Source organism: Giraffa tippelskirchi, chromosome 13, assembly GCF_054371585.1.
Source record: "Giraffa tippelskirchi isolate mGirTip1 chromosome 13, T2T-mGirTip1v1.2.pri, whole genome shotgun sequence".
Lineage (NCBI taxonomy): Eukaryota > Metazoa > Chordata > Mammalia > Artiodactyla > Giraffidae > Giraffa > Giraffa tippelskirchi.
Window position 1 is genome coordinate 120,499,510 of NC_137287.1, and position 13,962 is coordinate 120,513,471.

A 13,962-nucleotide genomic window follows, 5' to 3' on the forward strand; every position below is an offset into this window, starting at 1 on the left:
ATGACCACCAAATGCACCATCACGAGGCGGTCGGGCCCCAGTCCATATACAGAGTGTGCCCACGGGCAGCTGGTTCTCAACCGCAGGCCCCTCTGCCCTCCAGCTCCACCTGTCTCAGACACTCGGAAACAGGAAGCCTGATATGCGGTCGACAGAGAAAGGAAAAAATATACGTTCTTACTTCTTTCGCTCTCCTTTTTTAAAACTTTCCCAATCTTGTGGGTATCCACTAGGCAAAAGGAAAAATGTAAATGATTGGAGGAGGCCACGGCCCATCTCCTGACCTGGGAGCATGGGCCGTTCTGGCTTTTCTGGGGTGTAGCAGAGCAGAGCCCTCCCAGAGAGCAGCTCAGTGAGAGTCCTTGAGTGCTCACGAGCTCCATCTAACCCAGAGACCTGGGGATGCCAGCTCATGAGAGCTGTCCAAGAGGCAGCAAAAATTCATGCATGAAGACTGCCTCTACAGACTAAGTTTTAATTTCTAACAGCAAAACCCAACAAAATAATGTCACCTAATAGCCATCTGATAAAACTGTAGATCAGAAGGAAATATGTTGTTGAGTCAATAAGTCACGTCCAACTCTTTTTCTATCCCATGGATGTAGCCTGTCAGGCTCCTCTGTCCTTGGGATTTTTCAGGCAAGAATATTGGAGTGGGTTGCCATTTACTTCTCCAGGAGATCTTCCTGACCCAGGGATAGAACCTGCGTATCCTGCATTGGTAGGCGAATTCTTTACCAGTGAGCCACCAGGGAAGCCCAGAAGGAAACATACCTAATGTTAACAGGAAGTTGGGCTTTAAATTGCAGCTACTGCATCTTTAACTTTTCTATAAGAGAAACCACTAGTTTTCTTTAACAGAAATTATTACTTTTATACTGGAAAACAATAAAATGCTAGTGTTTAGAAGTCTCCACGTGGGAGCCAGAGAGGGCTCTGAGCGGGTCAGGCGGGTCCCTGCAGGGCCTGGCAGCCACCCTTGGCGGCGGTACAGGGGCTATTCTCCAGCGAGCCCCGGTTCCCCAGGCCCCTGTACAGGGGCTGTTCTCCAGCGAGCCCTGGTTCCCCGGGCCCCATGCTCCAGCACTGGGACCAGCAGCCCCGGCTGTCTAGGGGCGAGCAGTGGCTGTCTGACAGAGGTCCACCCCGGTTAACGCAACAGCCTGGAAACGTGAGCAATTGCGGGCCTCGTCAGGGAGCGGCCAGGCAGACCGAAACGGGGGCATCTGCAGTCACGCAGCAAACATGAGATCATGGTAACCCAGGCCTGGGCCTCCCTGCACCTCCCCTCTGTGCGTCTTCAGGGTGCCTCTGCTCTGGAGGGCCAGCATTCAGAATGAATATAAAGTGACAATACGGTAAGAACCAACTTGGGAACATCCAGGGTCCTGGGTTATATGAATTAAAGATGCCTCCTCAATGAGACAGCAGGTTGCCACTTACAGTGTCATTTACAAGGCACATCAGGACACCAAACAAAAGCTTTACATTAAAATGCTGGGTGAGAGAAAAAGGAAATAAAAGCACACGTGCTACATGGGTATAACTCATCAAACAATGCACATACAGAAACAAGACAGGAAGAAAACAGCATACGCTAAAAGGTTTGTGTTAACTGTGGCTGCCTTTGAAGGGAAAAGTTAATACCCGTATCTCATTCAATAGTTTTCTCTGGTCTCCAATTCTTCTTTAACACACATGTACTCACTTTACGACTAAAATACAACTTAGACTTTTGTACTATTTCCCTTAAGATGCAAACTACTCAAGAAGGGGTGTTTGGTTGTAGAGTTTACAGAAACAGAAATAAAATGCTGTTCACATGAGACACATAAGGTTACAAACCAACGTCATTTTGATCCTTTAAAAAAAAAAATCTAAAATAAGAAATGCAAAAAAAATAGTAAAATAAAAAAGGGATTTCCCTGGTGGTCCAGTGGTTAAGACCCCGAGCTTCCAATGCAGAGGGCATGGGTTTGATCCCTGGTTAGCGAACTAAGATCCCATATGCCTCGTGGCCAAATTAAAAAGAAAGAAAGAAAAACAGAAAGATCAAGCTGCAGAATATACTGAAAAGAACCAGGCTCCTCTGTCCATGGGATTCTCCAGGTAAGAATACCGGAGTAGGCTGCCATTCCCTTCTCCAGGGGATCTTCCGAACGCAGGGATCAAACCCGGGTCTCCTGCACTTGGGCAGATTCTTAACCGATAATCCGGTATACTCCCATATAAAACAAAGAGTTAAAAGAAAAAAAAAGAACTAGGGTTTGAGTCCTGATTCTATCCAAACTGTTTCAGCTTCTGCCCTTGGGTGAGTCATTTATCAATTCTTTTGTTTTTGAGGCAAAGATAGCAGGCCCAGTCCTTGGACTGCTGACTGTTTGAGGATCAACACTCCTAACCCCTCCTTGTTCACAGATCAATGACTTATTCGTGCAGACTTCAACTGGCAACAGAAGTGAGCAACCTCTAATAAACATGCAGCACGGTCACCCCTTAGGGACAAAAGATGCAGCAAGAATTAACAGGCATGAGTGAGCACCTGCTCCACGACCACGTTCACTTAAAGGTCAAAAACAGGCCCAGTCTCTGCTGTCAGAAGTCGGAACACCAATGGGGCGCGGGAGGAAGGGGGTCGGGAGGCTTCTGAGGTCACAGCCTGTTTATCCGCCTTGTTACAGGAGAGTGTTCACTTCATGAAAACTCAAGCTGTGCATCTAAGATTTACGCACTTTCCTGTGTGTGCATATGCATGGATGTGTATATATGCATAGGTTTTAATCGGTTGATTTAGGGGGAAAAAAAAAAAAAGCCCTGCCTGTGGGACAAGTGGTCTGATCTGTTTACTTCCTGGTCCTTTGACTTAGCCTGGACACAACTGTGTCATCCCTTCTATGAGAGTCTCAAACTGTCTTTAATCTGGAGAACCAAAAGAGAGGGAAGAACGTGAAGGTGGGCAGTTCTCCAGTTTTACATTTTCTTTGGAGCTCCCCGGGGACTGACTGCCTTATAAAAGCTCAAAGGTATTCGGACTCAAGGGTGAGTCCAGACATTCTAGAAACAGATTTCTGCCGTTTTCCTCCATTACCAGGAACGTCTCTCTCACAGAGAGCGAATTAGGAAAGTAAGGATCAACAGGCAAACTAACCCCGAAGACAGAAACTATGCTTCCGAAGAATTCACAATCACTGGGATAATTTGAAGTTTCTAAAATTTCCCTGTCACAACATTTCTGCTCTCTGCTTCTGCCAGAAACAATGCGTGTGTTGGGTTGGCCAAAAAGTTCGTTCGGATGTGTTCACATGCTCTTCCGGAAAAACCAGAGCAAACTTTCTGGTCAACCCAATAGTATGCTAGTTGCTCAGTTGTGTCTGACGCTTTGGGAGCCCATGGACTGACTGTAGCCCTCCAGGCTCCCCTGTCCATGGGATTCCCCAGGCCAAGAATACTGGAGTGGGTAGGCATCCCCTTCTCCAGCGGACCTTCCTGACCCAGGGCTCAAACCCAGGTGTTCTGCATCACAGGCTGATTCTTTACCATCTGAGCCTCCAGGGAAGCCCAATCAGCACATACCAGGAGTGAGCAACTATGACAATTCTCATCAAACTAATCCAGCACGGTCCGAGTGACAAGAATTAATGAACCAACCACCCAAAGCACCACCTGGAGATGTGACCACCGTAAGCCCTGTAAGCACAAGGAAACATCCGGGGTGGGTGCCTCCTCCCTGGGGAGCATGCGGTGTGTGCTTTAGGTTATAGGAGTGGGTGGCACTCAGCTCTAGTGGACATGACTTTGCAATACGCTTAGGGAGACTGGACTGTCTAAAGAAAATCACTGAAGAACTCATCCATCAGTTTAAAATACAAGTTTACCAGTGACACCAAGAGATTCCTCACCTACAAATAACCAGGAGATGCTTCCTGTATTAGTCTTCTTAGGCAGCTGTAAGAAAATACCACAGACTGGTTGGCTTAAACAATAGAAATTTATTTTCTGATCGTTCTGGTGGCTGGGAAGTCCAAAATCAAGGTATCGACAGATATGGCACCTTCGGAGGCCTTGCTCCTTGGCATGCCAACGACCAATATTCCCCTGGGTTCTAATGGACTGTCCTCTCATCCCTGGTATCTCTCCTCCTATCCTAATCTCCTCTTCTTAGAGCATCACTCAGCTTGGTTAAGGGCTCGCCGTAATGGCTTGTTTTAATTTGATCACCTCTTTAAAGGCCCTGTGTGCAAACACCGTCACTTTCTTATGGTGCGCCGTTAGGACCTTGGCGTGTAAATCCGAGCAAGGACACATGTCTGCCCAGAACACTTCCCAAATGCTCTAGTCCAACAGCTCAAGGCTTCCTTAGTCGAGAAGCTGAACTCAGAGTTAAGAACATGGTCCAAACATGAATTTCTTGCCCAACAGGTTTTTATTTTTTTAAAGAGACAATGACTCACCTTAAGGACAACAAAGGTATGGCTATTCACAGAACGTGTACATTCCACTCATCCAGGGGCTCCTAACAGCGGCCATCCCGCCCACTCCTACTCCCCCAAGCCGGGGGGCGCAGCAACGTCTGGGGACCCTTGGGGTTGTCCCAGCTGGGGAGCCTCTAGGTTACAGGACTGCTACTGGCTCCAGGGAGTGGAGGCCAGGGTTGCTGCCCAAACTCCTACAACGCCCAGGACAGGCCTCCACGGTAGAGAATTGTCAGACTGAAGACATCAAGGGTGCGGAGGCTGAGGGCTGGCCAAACCCGACTTCATCCACGGCCCAGCAGATGGCCGGGCGGAGGGAGGCGACCTGCCAGGCCTGGCTCCACAGGGAGGGCACTGTTCCCTCCGCAGGCGGCTCTTTCTCAGGCAGGGCAGCCAGCAGGCTCTACCCTGGCATGGGGCAAACGCCACAGAGATTTAATAGGAAGGAGGCAACAGCCTTCAGCTCACCCCGACTGCCAGTTCACACAAGAAGCCTTTCTTCCCACGGGGCCCCTTCCAACTGTCCTCTGCCAATCCCCTCAAACTTTCGATGATGATTAAAGCAACGATAAGATCCCTGATCAACAAGGCAAACTAATCACTTGTTTTAAAATCATTTCTTTCCTGGATGACTTCACGAAATAAAAAGGATTTTTTAAGTCTACAAATAACAAATGCAGGAGAGGGTGTGGAGAAAAAGGAGCCCTCCTACACTGCTGGGAATGCAACTCGGCACAGCCACTATGGAAAGCAACATGGAGGCTCCTTAAAAACTGAAAATAGAGTTGCCATATGATTCAGCAATCCCGCTCCTGGCCATACATCAGGACAAAACTATAATTCGAAAAGATACAGGCACCTCCAAAGTTCACTGCAGCACTATTAACAACAGCCAACACATGGAAGCAGCCTAAATGTCCATCATCAGAAGAATGGATAAAGAAGATGTGGAACCAATACATAGTGATATTACTAAGCCATAAGAAAGAATGGAATGGATTTCCCTGATGGTCCAGTGGTTACAACTCTGCGCTTCCCATGCAAGGGGCACATGCTGAATCCCTGGTTGGGGAAGATCCCCCATGTCGTGGGAAAAAAAAAAAGAATGAAATAATGCCACTTGCAGCAACATGAATGTACCTAGCGACTATCATTCCAAGTGAAGTAAGTCAGACAAAGACAAATATCATATGATATCACTTATGTGTGGAATCTAAAATATGATCTAAAGGAACTCATCCATGAAACATAAACAGACCCACAGACATAGAGAACAGTCTTGCGGCTGCCAGCGGGGAGGGAGTGCAGGAGGGATGAGTTGGGCATTTGGGATTGTTGTTGCTTGTTGTTTACTCGCTAAGTCGTGTCTGACTCTTGCAGCCCCATGGACTGTAGCCCACCAGGCTCCTCTGTCCATGGGATTTCCCAGGCAAGAATACTGGAGTGGGTTGCCATTTCCTTCTCCAGGGGATCTTCCTGACCAAGGAATCAAACACAGGCCTCCTGTCTTGGCAGGCAGATTCTTTACCACTGAGTCACCAGGGAAGCCGGGTTTGAGATTAGCAAATGCAAACAATTATACACAGGATGGATAAACAACAAGGTCTTACTATATTCTGTACGGAGTCATAATGGAAAAGAATATGAAGAAGCAATGTCTAATGTATAACCGAATCATTTACCTATAAAGCAGAAACTAACAACATTGTAAATCAACTATACTTCAATAAAATAAGAAAAAAAATTTTTTTAGAATTTTACCTCTATTAGCACAACCAGCTTATCCCTTTTCTTTCCCCTTTGTAACAATACCATTATATTTTTAGACCAGCAGCACCATGTCAGCACAGGCCACTGCTTCCTAAATGTCAGGCATGACGTGGGCACATCTACAAAGCTCCCAAACTCTTACTGACTTCATACTTCTAAATCGACTCTGTGTTTTTTTACTGAAATGTATGCAAAAAGGAAACTTCCTGTCACTACTACAAAAAGAAGACAAGTATCGCTTGGCATAAACAGAAGGAACCATAAACATAATTGCAACCCTTTCAATGTTTGGCCCTGAGCCACCTAAAGTGATCTTTGGCAATGCTTTCCACAGGCCAAGCTCTGGATGCGTAAATCAATCTTTCAAAGTCACATAAGTAAAGCAAATGCTTGCTTTAAAAAAAATCAGCACCATTCTCTCTCTTTGGCTTTCCTGGTAGCTCAGCTGGAAAAGAATGTGCCTGCAATGCAGGAGACCCCCAATTCCTTCGATTCCTGGGTCTGGAAGATCTCCTGGAGAAAGGACAGGCTACCCACTCCAGTATTCTTGGGCTTCCCTGGTGGCTCAGATCGTGAAGAATCCACCCGCAATGCAGGAGACCTGGATTCAATCCCTGGGTTGGGAAGATCCCCTGGAGGAGGGCGTGGCAACCCACTCCAGTATCCTTGCCTGGAGAATCCCCATGAACAGAGGAGCCCGGTGGTCTACAGTCCTTGGGGTCGCAGAGAGTCATACACGATTGAGCGACTAAGCACCTTCTCTCCCTTTAGGTAAAAGTCATCAAAAAAATATGCTACGATGGGTTTTTTCTTTCCAAACTAAACCAAAGTCCACTCGCTTTCAGGAGTGAAGCCCGAGCCACTTCCTGGCCGTTCCCAAAGGCGGCCATCAAGTCTGGACAGCCCTAACTGGTGACTTCCATCATTGGCACCTGGGTAGAGATATTGAAAGGACATTCTATGCTGAGAAGTAACAGCCCCAAAAGTCCAAAGATGGCTTATTCCATACCCTGCCTCCTCCTTCCCACTGACTGCATGCATGGGGGCCAGAGGTCAAGGTCAAATGGCTGCCTGGCTGCCTTGGGGACTGGTGTGCAGGGGGCTCCCTGGCCTCCCTCGGTCCTGTATCCACGCACTACCTTTCAGCATCTCTACCTGGGTTTCTGTGTAATTCCACAGCCGATGTCACCGCCTGTGCCCGGCATGGGCAGGGAGCACTGGTCTGGTCTTGGTCAGCACAGGGGCGGGCCTACGGCAGAGAGGTTGTACCAGGAAGTGGATGGCACCAGTGCAGCTGGGCTGGCAGAGGGCACAAAGACCGCTTCCGGATGGGCCGGGCCAACGCCTGCCCGGGCTGTTCTCTCATCCAAGGCAGCCAAGAGCTGCTCCTGCACATGCTGCGGCCCATCACGGGAGGGGAAGGGCTGACTCCCCTTGGCGGAGGGGGAGAGAGAGAAAGGCAGACAGCAGGTTCCTGGTCTCTTGGCCTGTGACTCCCCTCTCCTGGTTCTCACATCACAAGCTCCTCAGGCACCCCCAGCCTTGCTCTCAGACCATGCGGCTAAGACAGGGAAGACCTCCGAGCCAGGAAAACACAGGAGCAGATGGTTAGTAAGCAGCAGCTCAAGAACGTCCAACAGGCGTCCTACAGACTCAGAGCTGAGGACATCGAGACGTCTGCCTGGACAGGCTAGAAAAGGTTCCTCCCTCCCCGTTCTCAAGAGCAGAGGTGGCCCTGTTTCTTTTATAAACTGGAGATTTGCTTCAGGCATGCTTTCTCTCAACAGGGATTTATTGGGCCCTTTCAGTCATCCTGGACCCCGTGGAGGCCTGCCAGGAGGAGGACTTCTAAAATGACAAATATTCTGGAAGGCTGTGGTCCACGGCCACTTTCGCTGGCTACAAGTGGCATCTACGGAACCAGAGGGGGCACACAGCTCTCCTGAAAACTGAAGATATCCTGGGCTTCCCGGGTGGCTCAGCGCTAAAAGAATCCCCCTGCCAATGCGGGAGACACCAGTTCAATCCCTGGGTTGGGAAGATCCCTGGAGGAGGAACTGGCAACTCCACTCCAGTATTCTTGCCTGGGAAATCCCATGGATGTGAGGAGCCTGGTGGGCTACAGTCCATGGGGTCCCAAAGAGTCGGACACAACCAAGCAAGCGAACGCGTGCACACACACACACACACACACACAGACGTGCTCAAGATAACACTGAATTCTACCTAGGCAAGAGATGTGCTTATGTGTACAAAACAAAGAACAGCACAGTAAGTTCTGGAGGAAAACTTAACAAAACCAGAGTAATCTGGGGGAAGATAACACGTGCTTATGGAAACAGCAGAATGGTTCGTGCCAAATTTCAAAGCAACTTTTTCTGTCAAGGCCGCTGGACACAGAACCCGACTCTTGGAGTGCCCTTCAAGGAGTGATGCTGTGCCCTTCAAGGATTTAAAGTTATTGAAAAGTACATAAAAGTGTAGACTTGTTCTCTTCTTAAAAAAAAAGAAGAAGAAGAAGAAGAAGAAGGCTGTGTTGGGCGCCTACTCCGTGCCAGGCCCCATGCGATGCTGACTAACCTGTCCCCAGCCAGGGCCCCGCGGTGAGGAAGGATCACACAAGGACATGTCTAACTGCAACTGAGCAAAAAAGAGGAGCAGCAGGTGCTCCGAGAGGCTCCCAGAATGGGACCTGCTCTGCAGAGGAAGGTCAGGGAAGCCTCCCGAGGGCCTGAGGCCTTAGTGGGACTTAATGGAAGACGGAGCTTCGCTCAGATGAAGAGGGAAAAGGAGGACTTTCCGGGCAGAGAACAGCATGTGCAGAGGCCCTGCGTCGAGAGGGAGCAGGAGAAGACAGTGAGGACAGATCATGCGGCTGGACAAGGCAGGGGCCGGAGTGCGCTGAGATCGGATCAGGAGGTGGCAGCGCCGTTCGACAGCGGCTTCTGTGACAGTGGAATTGCTGGTTTCTATGCCCGCCTGTACCACAGGCGCTGGCCATGTGTGGGGACTAGACACTGAGATGTGGGCCTGAAAGCTTAATCTAATTTTAATTATTCTAAACCTGAATTTAAACAGCCACAGGAGGCCAGTGACTACCGTGCTGGACAGCACAGGGCCAAAGCACCTAGTGAGATGGTTCCCTGGAGGGCTTTGAGCAGCACGTGCCCACGATCAAAGCATCTGGCCACATCTGGGTTTCCCAGGTGGCTCAGTGGTAAAGAGCCCGCCTGCCAGTGCAGGAGATGCTGGTTTGATCTCTGGGTCAGGAAGATCTCCTGGAGGAGGGCTTGGCAACTCACTCCAATATTCCTGCCTGGAAAATCCCATAGACAGAGGAGCCTAGAGGGCTACAGTTCACAGGGTCACAAAGAGTCAGGCACAACTGAATCGACATGGCACACACATTCTGGCTGAGAGGTGGAGACCTCACTGGACAATCTAAACCATGGATAAAGGGTGTCAACTGATGATAATGAAGAAGACAAGGAGGATGAGCCGGTGGCAGCAACGCTAAAGGAGATGTGAACAGATTCCAGGGCAACTCAGGGAGCAAAAGGGGGAGGTCCTGATAAAGGATTAGCAAAGGGAGAGGAGGGCGAAGGCAGCATCCAGATCCTGGGTTTCAGGGTTTTGCCTTGCAGAGCTGGCACACCATTCTCCGTGCATGGGAACACTGGAGGAAGGAAGACCAGGCTCGTGGCGGGAGCCAGGCTGAAAGAAGGACTCAGGAAGAGGGCAGAAAGTCCTCCTGACCTTGAAGGTCACTGAAACCACGGGTTGAAGGTGTCAATCGCTCAGTCGGTCTGACTCTTTTCGACCCCACTGACTGTAGCCCACAAAGCTCCTCTGTCCACGGACATCTCCAGGCAAGAATACTGGAGTGGGCAGCCATTCCCTTTTCCGGGGATCTTCCCAACCCAGGGATTGAATCTGGGTCTCCTGCATTGCAGGCGGATTCTTTACCATCTGAGCCACCAGGGAAGGGCTCTCCCATGGCTCAGCAGGTAAAGAATCCACCTGCAATGCAGGAGACGCAGGAGATAAGGGTGCAATCCCTGGGTCAGGAAGATCCCCTGGAGGAGGCAATGGCAACCCACTCCAATATTCTTGCCTAGAGAATCCCCTGGACAGAGGAGACAGACAGGCTACAGCTGGAAGGGTCGCAGAGAGTCGGATGTGACCGAGCGACCGAGTGTGCACAGATGAAGCCATGAGTACGGACGAGCTCAACCCACACGTCCAAGGGCAGGGAGGGCCAGGACCAAACCCTGAGCTCCGCAACTCTGAACGGGAAGACAGAGGAGACGGCACAGGGAACCCACAGGACCACCACAGAGGAGCCAGGGAAGACTGACAGACGAAGTCTCAAACACTCACAGCAGACGGGAGGAAGGAAAGCATACGTCTGCATGAAGACTTGAGTGTTCTTAGGAGTGCTGTTTACAATAGCCAAACATGGCACATAACCCAAACGTCCATCGTGGTGAAGACATCAAGTATGGTGTACCTACACCATGGAAATCTTTAAGCTTTAAAACCACTGCGTGAACAACTCTACTCAATATTCTGTAACAGGGACTTCCTTGGTGGCCCAGCGGCTAAGACTCCACTCGTCCAGTGCAGGGGGCTCCGGTCTGATCCCCGATGAGGGAACTGGCGCCCACATGCTGCAACTAACAGTTCTCACGCCACAACAAAAGACCCTACGAGAGGCCATGAAGAGCAAGGATCCCGAGCACTGCAGCTAAGAACCACTGCAGCCGATAAATAAAATGTTCTTCAAAAATGCTGTAACAATCGAATCAGGAAAAGAATTTGAAAAGGATACATGTCGATGCAAAACTGAATCCGTTTGCCGTACACCCGAAACCAACACAACATTGGTAATCAGCTGTACTTCAACATAAAATAAAAAGCTTTAAAAAAACAAACTCATCGTGCTCACAGATAAGAAGCAGGCTTACAGAGAACCAACTAGTGGCTACCAGCGGGGAGGGCGGGCAAAATAGAGGTTGTTGAGGGAAAAACACAAACTACTGAGTACAGGACAGGCTCAAGGATGTATTACAACACAGAGCCAGCATTGTGCAGTAACTGTAAACGCACAGGGCTTTCCAGGCGGCGCTACTAGTAAAGAACTCGCCTGTCAGTGCACAAGATGTAAGATCCTTGGCGTCGATCCCTGGGTCGGGAAGATCCCCTGGAGGAGGGCATGGCAACCCACTCCAGTATTCTTGCCTGGAGAATCCCATGGAGCCTGGTGGGCTGTACTTCACAGGGTTGCAGAAAAGAGTCAGACACAACTGGGAAGTGACTTAGCACATAAGTGGATAGTAACCTTTAAAAACTGTATTAAAAATTAAAATTAAAAAACCATTCTGTCAAATGGAAAAAGAAAGCAGATACAAAGGCAACACAGTTTATGACTCCATTTATATGAAATTTCAGGGCAAACCTATGGAAACAGAAATCAGCCTGGGATTAAGGCATGAGGGAACTTTTGGGGGAGATGGAGACATTCAAACACTGGATTGTGAGGAACTAAAGCAACTCTGTAAATTTACTTTCTAAAAAATCAATGAGTTGTACCTTAACAATGGATGCATTTTATGTGATAGAAAGTAACCCAAGTGTAAGCCGCTCACTCCCGTTGGGCTCTCTGACCCGGTGGACTGTACGCAGGCTCCTCTGTCCATGGGATTCTCCAGGTAAGAACGTTGGACTGGGTTGTCATTTCCTTCTCCAGGGGATCTTCCCGACCCAGGGATTGAACCCGGGTCTCTTGTATTGCCTGGTTGCTCAGACAGTCAAGAATCCCGCCTGCAATTTGGGAGACCTGGATTCAATCCCTGGCTTGGGAAGCTCCCCTGGAGGAGGGCAGGGCAACCCACACCAGTGTTCTTGCCTGGAGAAGCCCCTGGACAGAGGAGCCTGGGGGCTGCAGTCCCTGGGGTCGCAAGAGTCGGCCACGACTGAGCAACCAAGCACAGCACACAGCACTCCTGCGCTGCAGGCGGATTCTGAACCATCTGAGCCACCAGGGGAGCCCCACACCCCAGTAAAGCTGTTTGCCCCAAAAATAAAAGCTGAAGTAAACTGTGTACCTAAATACTCAGCTGTTTAATTCAGTTCACATCCAAAAGTTCCTTGTTCCCCAAGTCCAAATACATCAAAAAATCAAAGCATCCTGTCCAATTTGGCCACCAGATCCCAAATCATTCCTCAGGAAAGGCAAAGTCTCGGTTCTGCCCAACCTGCTCTCCACCTATCACACCAGGGCGCCTACTTATCTGACTGGAATCATTTATGTGGTTAATCATTTCCTGGATTTGATCAGCAGAGAGCAATGAAGTCTGTATTTCTCAACTTCCCGCCATCAAAAGTCCTTCTTCTCAAAGGAGCGTTCTGGAAATTACCAATGGCAAACCTTACAAAAAATCTAATTATCACTATTTGGCCTAGTAAACATCTAAGATGTATTGAGTGCTTAGTGTTTCAAACTTAAAATTCAAAATAAACAATCCTAGGAGGTACACATAATTATGGGGTTCCCTGGTGGCTCAGAAGATAAAGAATCTGCCTGTAATGCTGGAGACCTGGGTTCAATCTCTGTGTTGGGAAGATCCTCTGGAGGAGGGCATGGCAACCCACTCCAGTATCCTTGCCTGGAGAATCCCACGGACAGAGGAGCATGGAGGGCTACAGTTCATGGGGTCGCAAAGAGCCGGCCATGACTGAGCAGCTGAGCACACAAGTGTGCACACAGAATTACTGTTAGTCCCACTTTACAGGTAAAAAATCTAAAACCCAGAGAGGTTGAGTAATTTCCCCCGAGTCATACAGCTAGTGAGTGGCAAAACCCAGGCTTGCACCCGGTTCTCCAATCCTACGCCCATGCTCCCAATCAGTCTCTTGTGTTTCACCAAGAGGAGAATTTCATTTAGCCAGAAGCAAAGCACATGATGTCAGAAAAAAGGTTTCCAGTGATGTGAGGCAAATGCTTATGTCCTAACAAAACCACTGTAATAGTTGTCTCAACATCAGGATGTGGTAACTTTCTTAAGACCTAAAAGAGCTTTGGGGCTACGGGACTCCTCCAGCAAATAAACTGCATGTCTTGTCATATGCTGAGTGATCCCAGCACTAATTATACTCTGTCTCCTGGGACCTGTGGCACCTAGGTTTTTGGTTTCCTTAACCACAAAATCCACCAACCATCCTACAGCTTAGAGCCAATAGATAAAAAGAGTTGATCAGGTTCAAATCCATCCCCCTACCCTGACTATCCCTATGACCTCCAACAAATTATTTAGCATAACTGAACCTTCGTTTCCCTGGCTATAAAATGAAGAAACTAACTCCAAAAATTCACACAGTGGTTATGAGGATTTAAACACAGCCCAGGTGGCGCAGTGGTAAAGAATCCACCGGCCAATGCAGGAGACAGTTTGGATCTCTGGGTCAGGAAGATTCCCTGGAGCAAGAAATGGCAACTCACTCCAGTATTCTTGCCTGGAAAATTCCACGGACAGAGGAGCCTGGCAGGCTACAGTCCATGGGGTTGCAAAGACTCAGATACAACTGAGCGATTGAGTATGCATTTATCTCTAGGGCCCAGCAGAGAGTCTGACCATCACAAATACGTTTGTTTCTTATTTCTTTACCTCACCTCCCACCCTTAAATTACAAGAAGGCTTTCCAAAAGTGTTTCCAGATA

General features: G+C 48.9%; 1 protein-coding gene across 9 annotated transcripts in view; it reads right to left on the bottom strand.

Annotated features, from left to right (window-relative positions):
• ATP9A (ATPase phospholipid transporting 9A) overlaps positions 1 to 13,962 on the bottom strand; it is a 130,767-nt gene that overhangs the window by 113,465 nt on the left and 3,340 nt on the right. Inside the window, exon 2 of one of the 9 annotated variants that reach the window (XM_081557250.1) lies at positions 11,389 to 11,592. The exons of the other annotated variants lie outside the window; for them this stretch is intronic. Coding sequence (XP_081413376.1) covers positions 11,389 to 11,459 — 71 coding nt within the window. The 5' untranslated portion in view covers positions 11,460 to 11,592. The remainder of the gene's footprint in view (positions 1 to 11,388; positions 11,593 to 13,962) is intronic. 9 annotated transcript variants of the gene reach the window in all.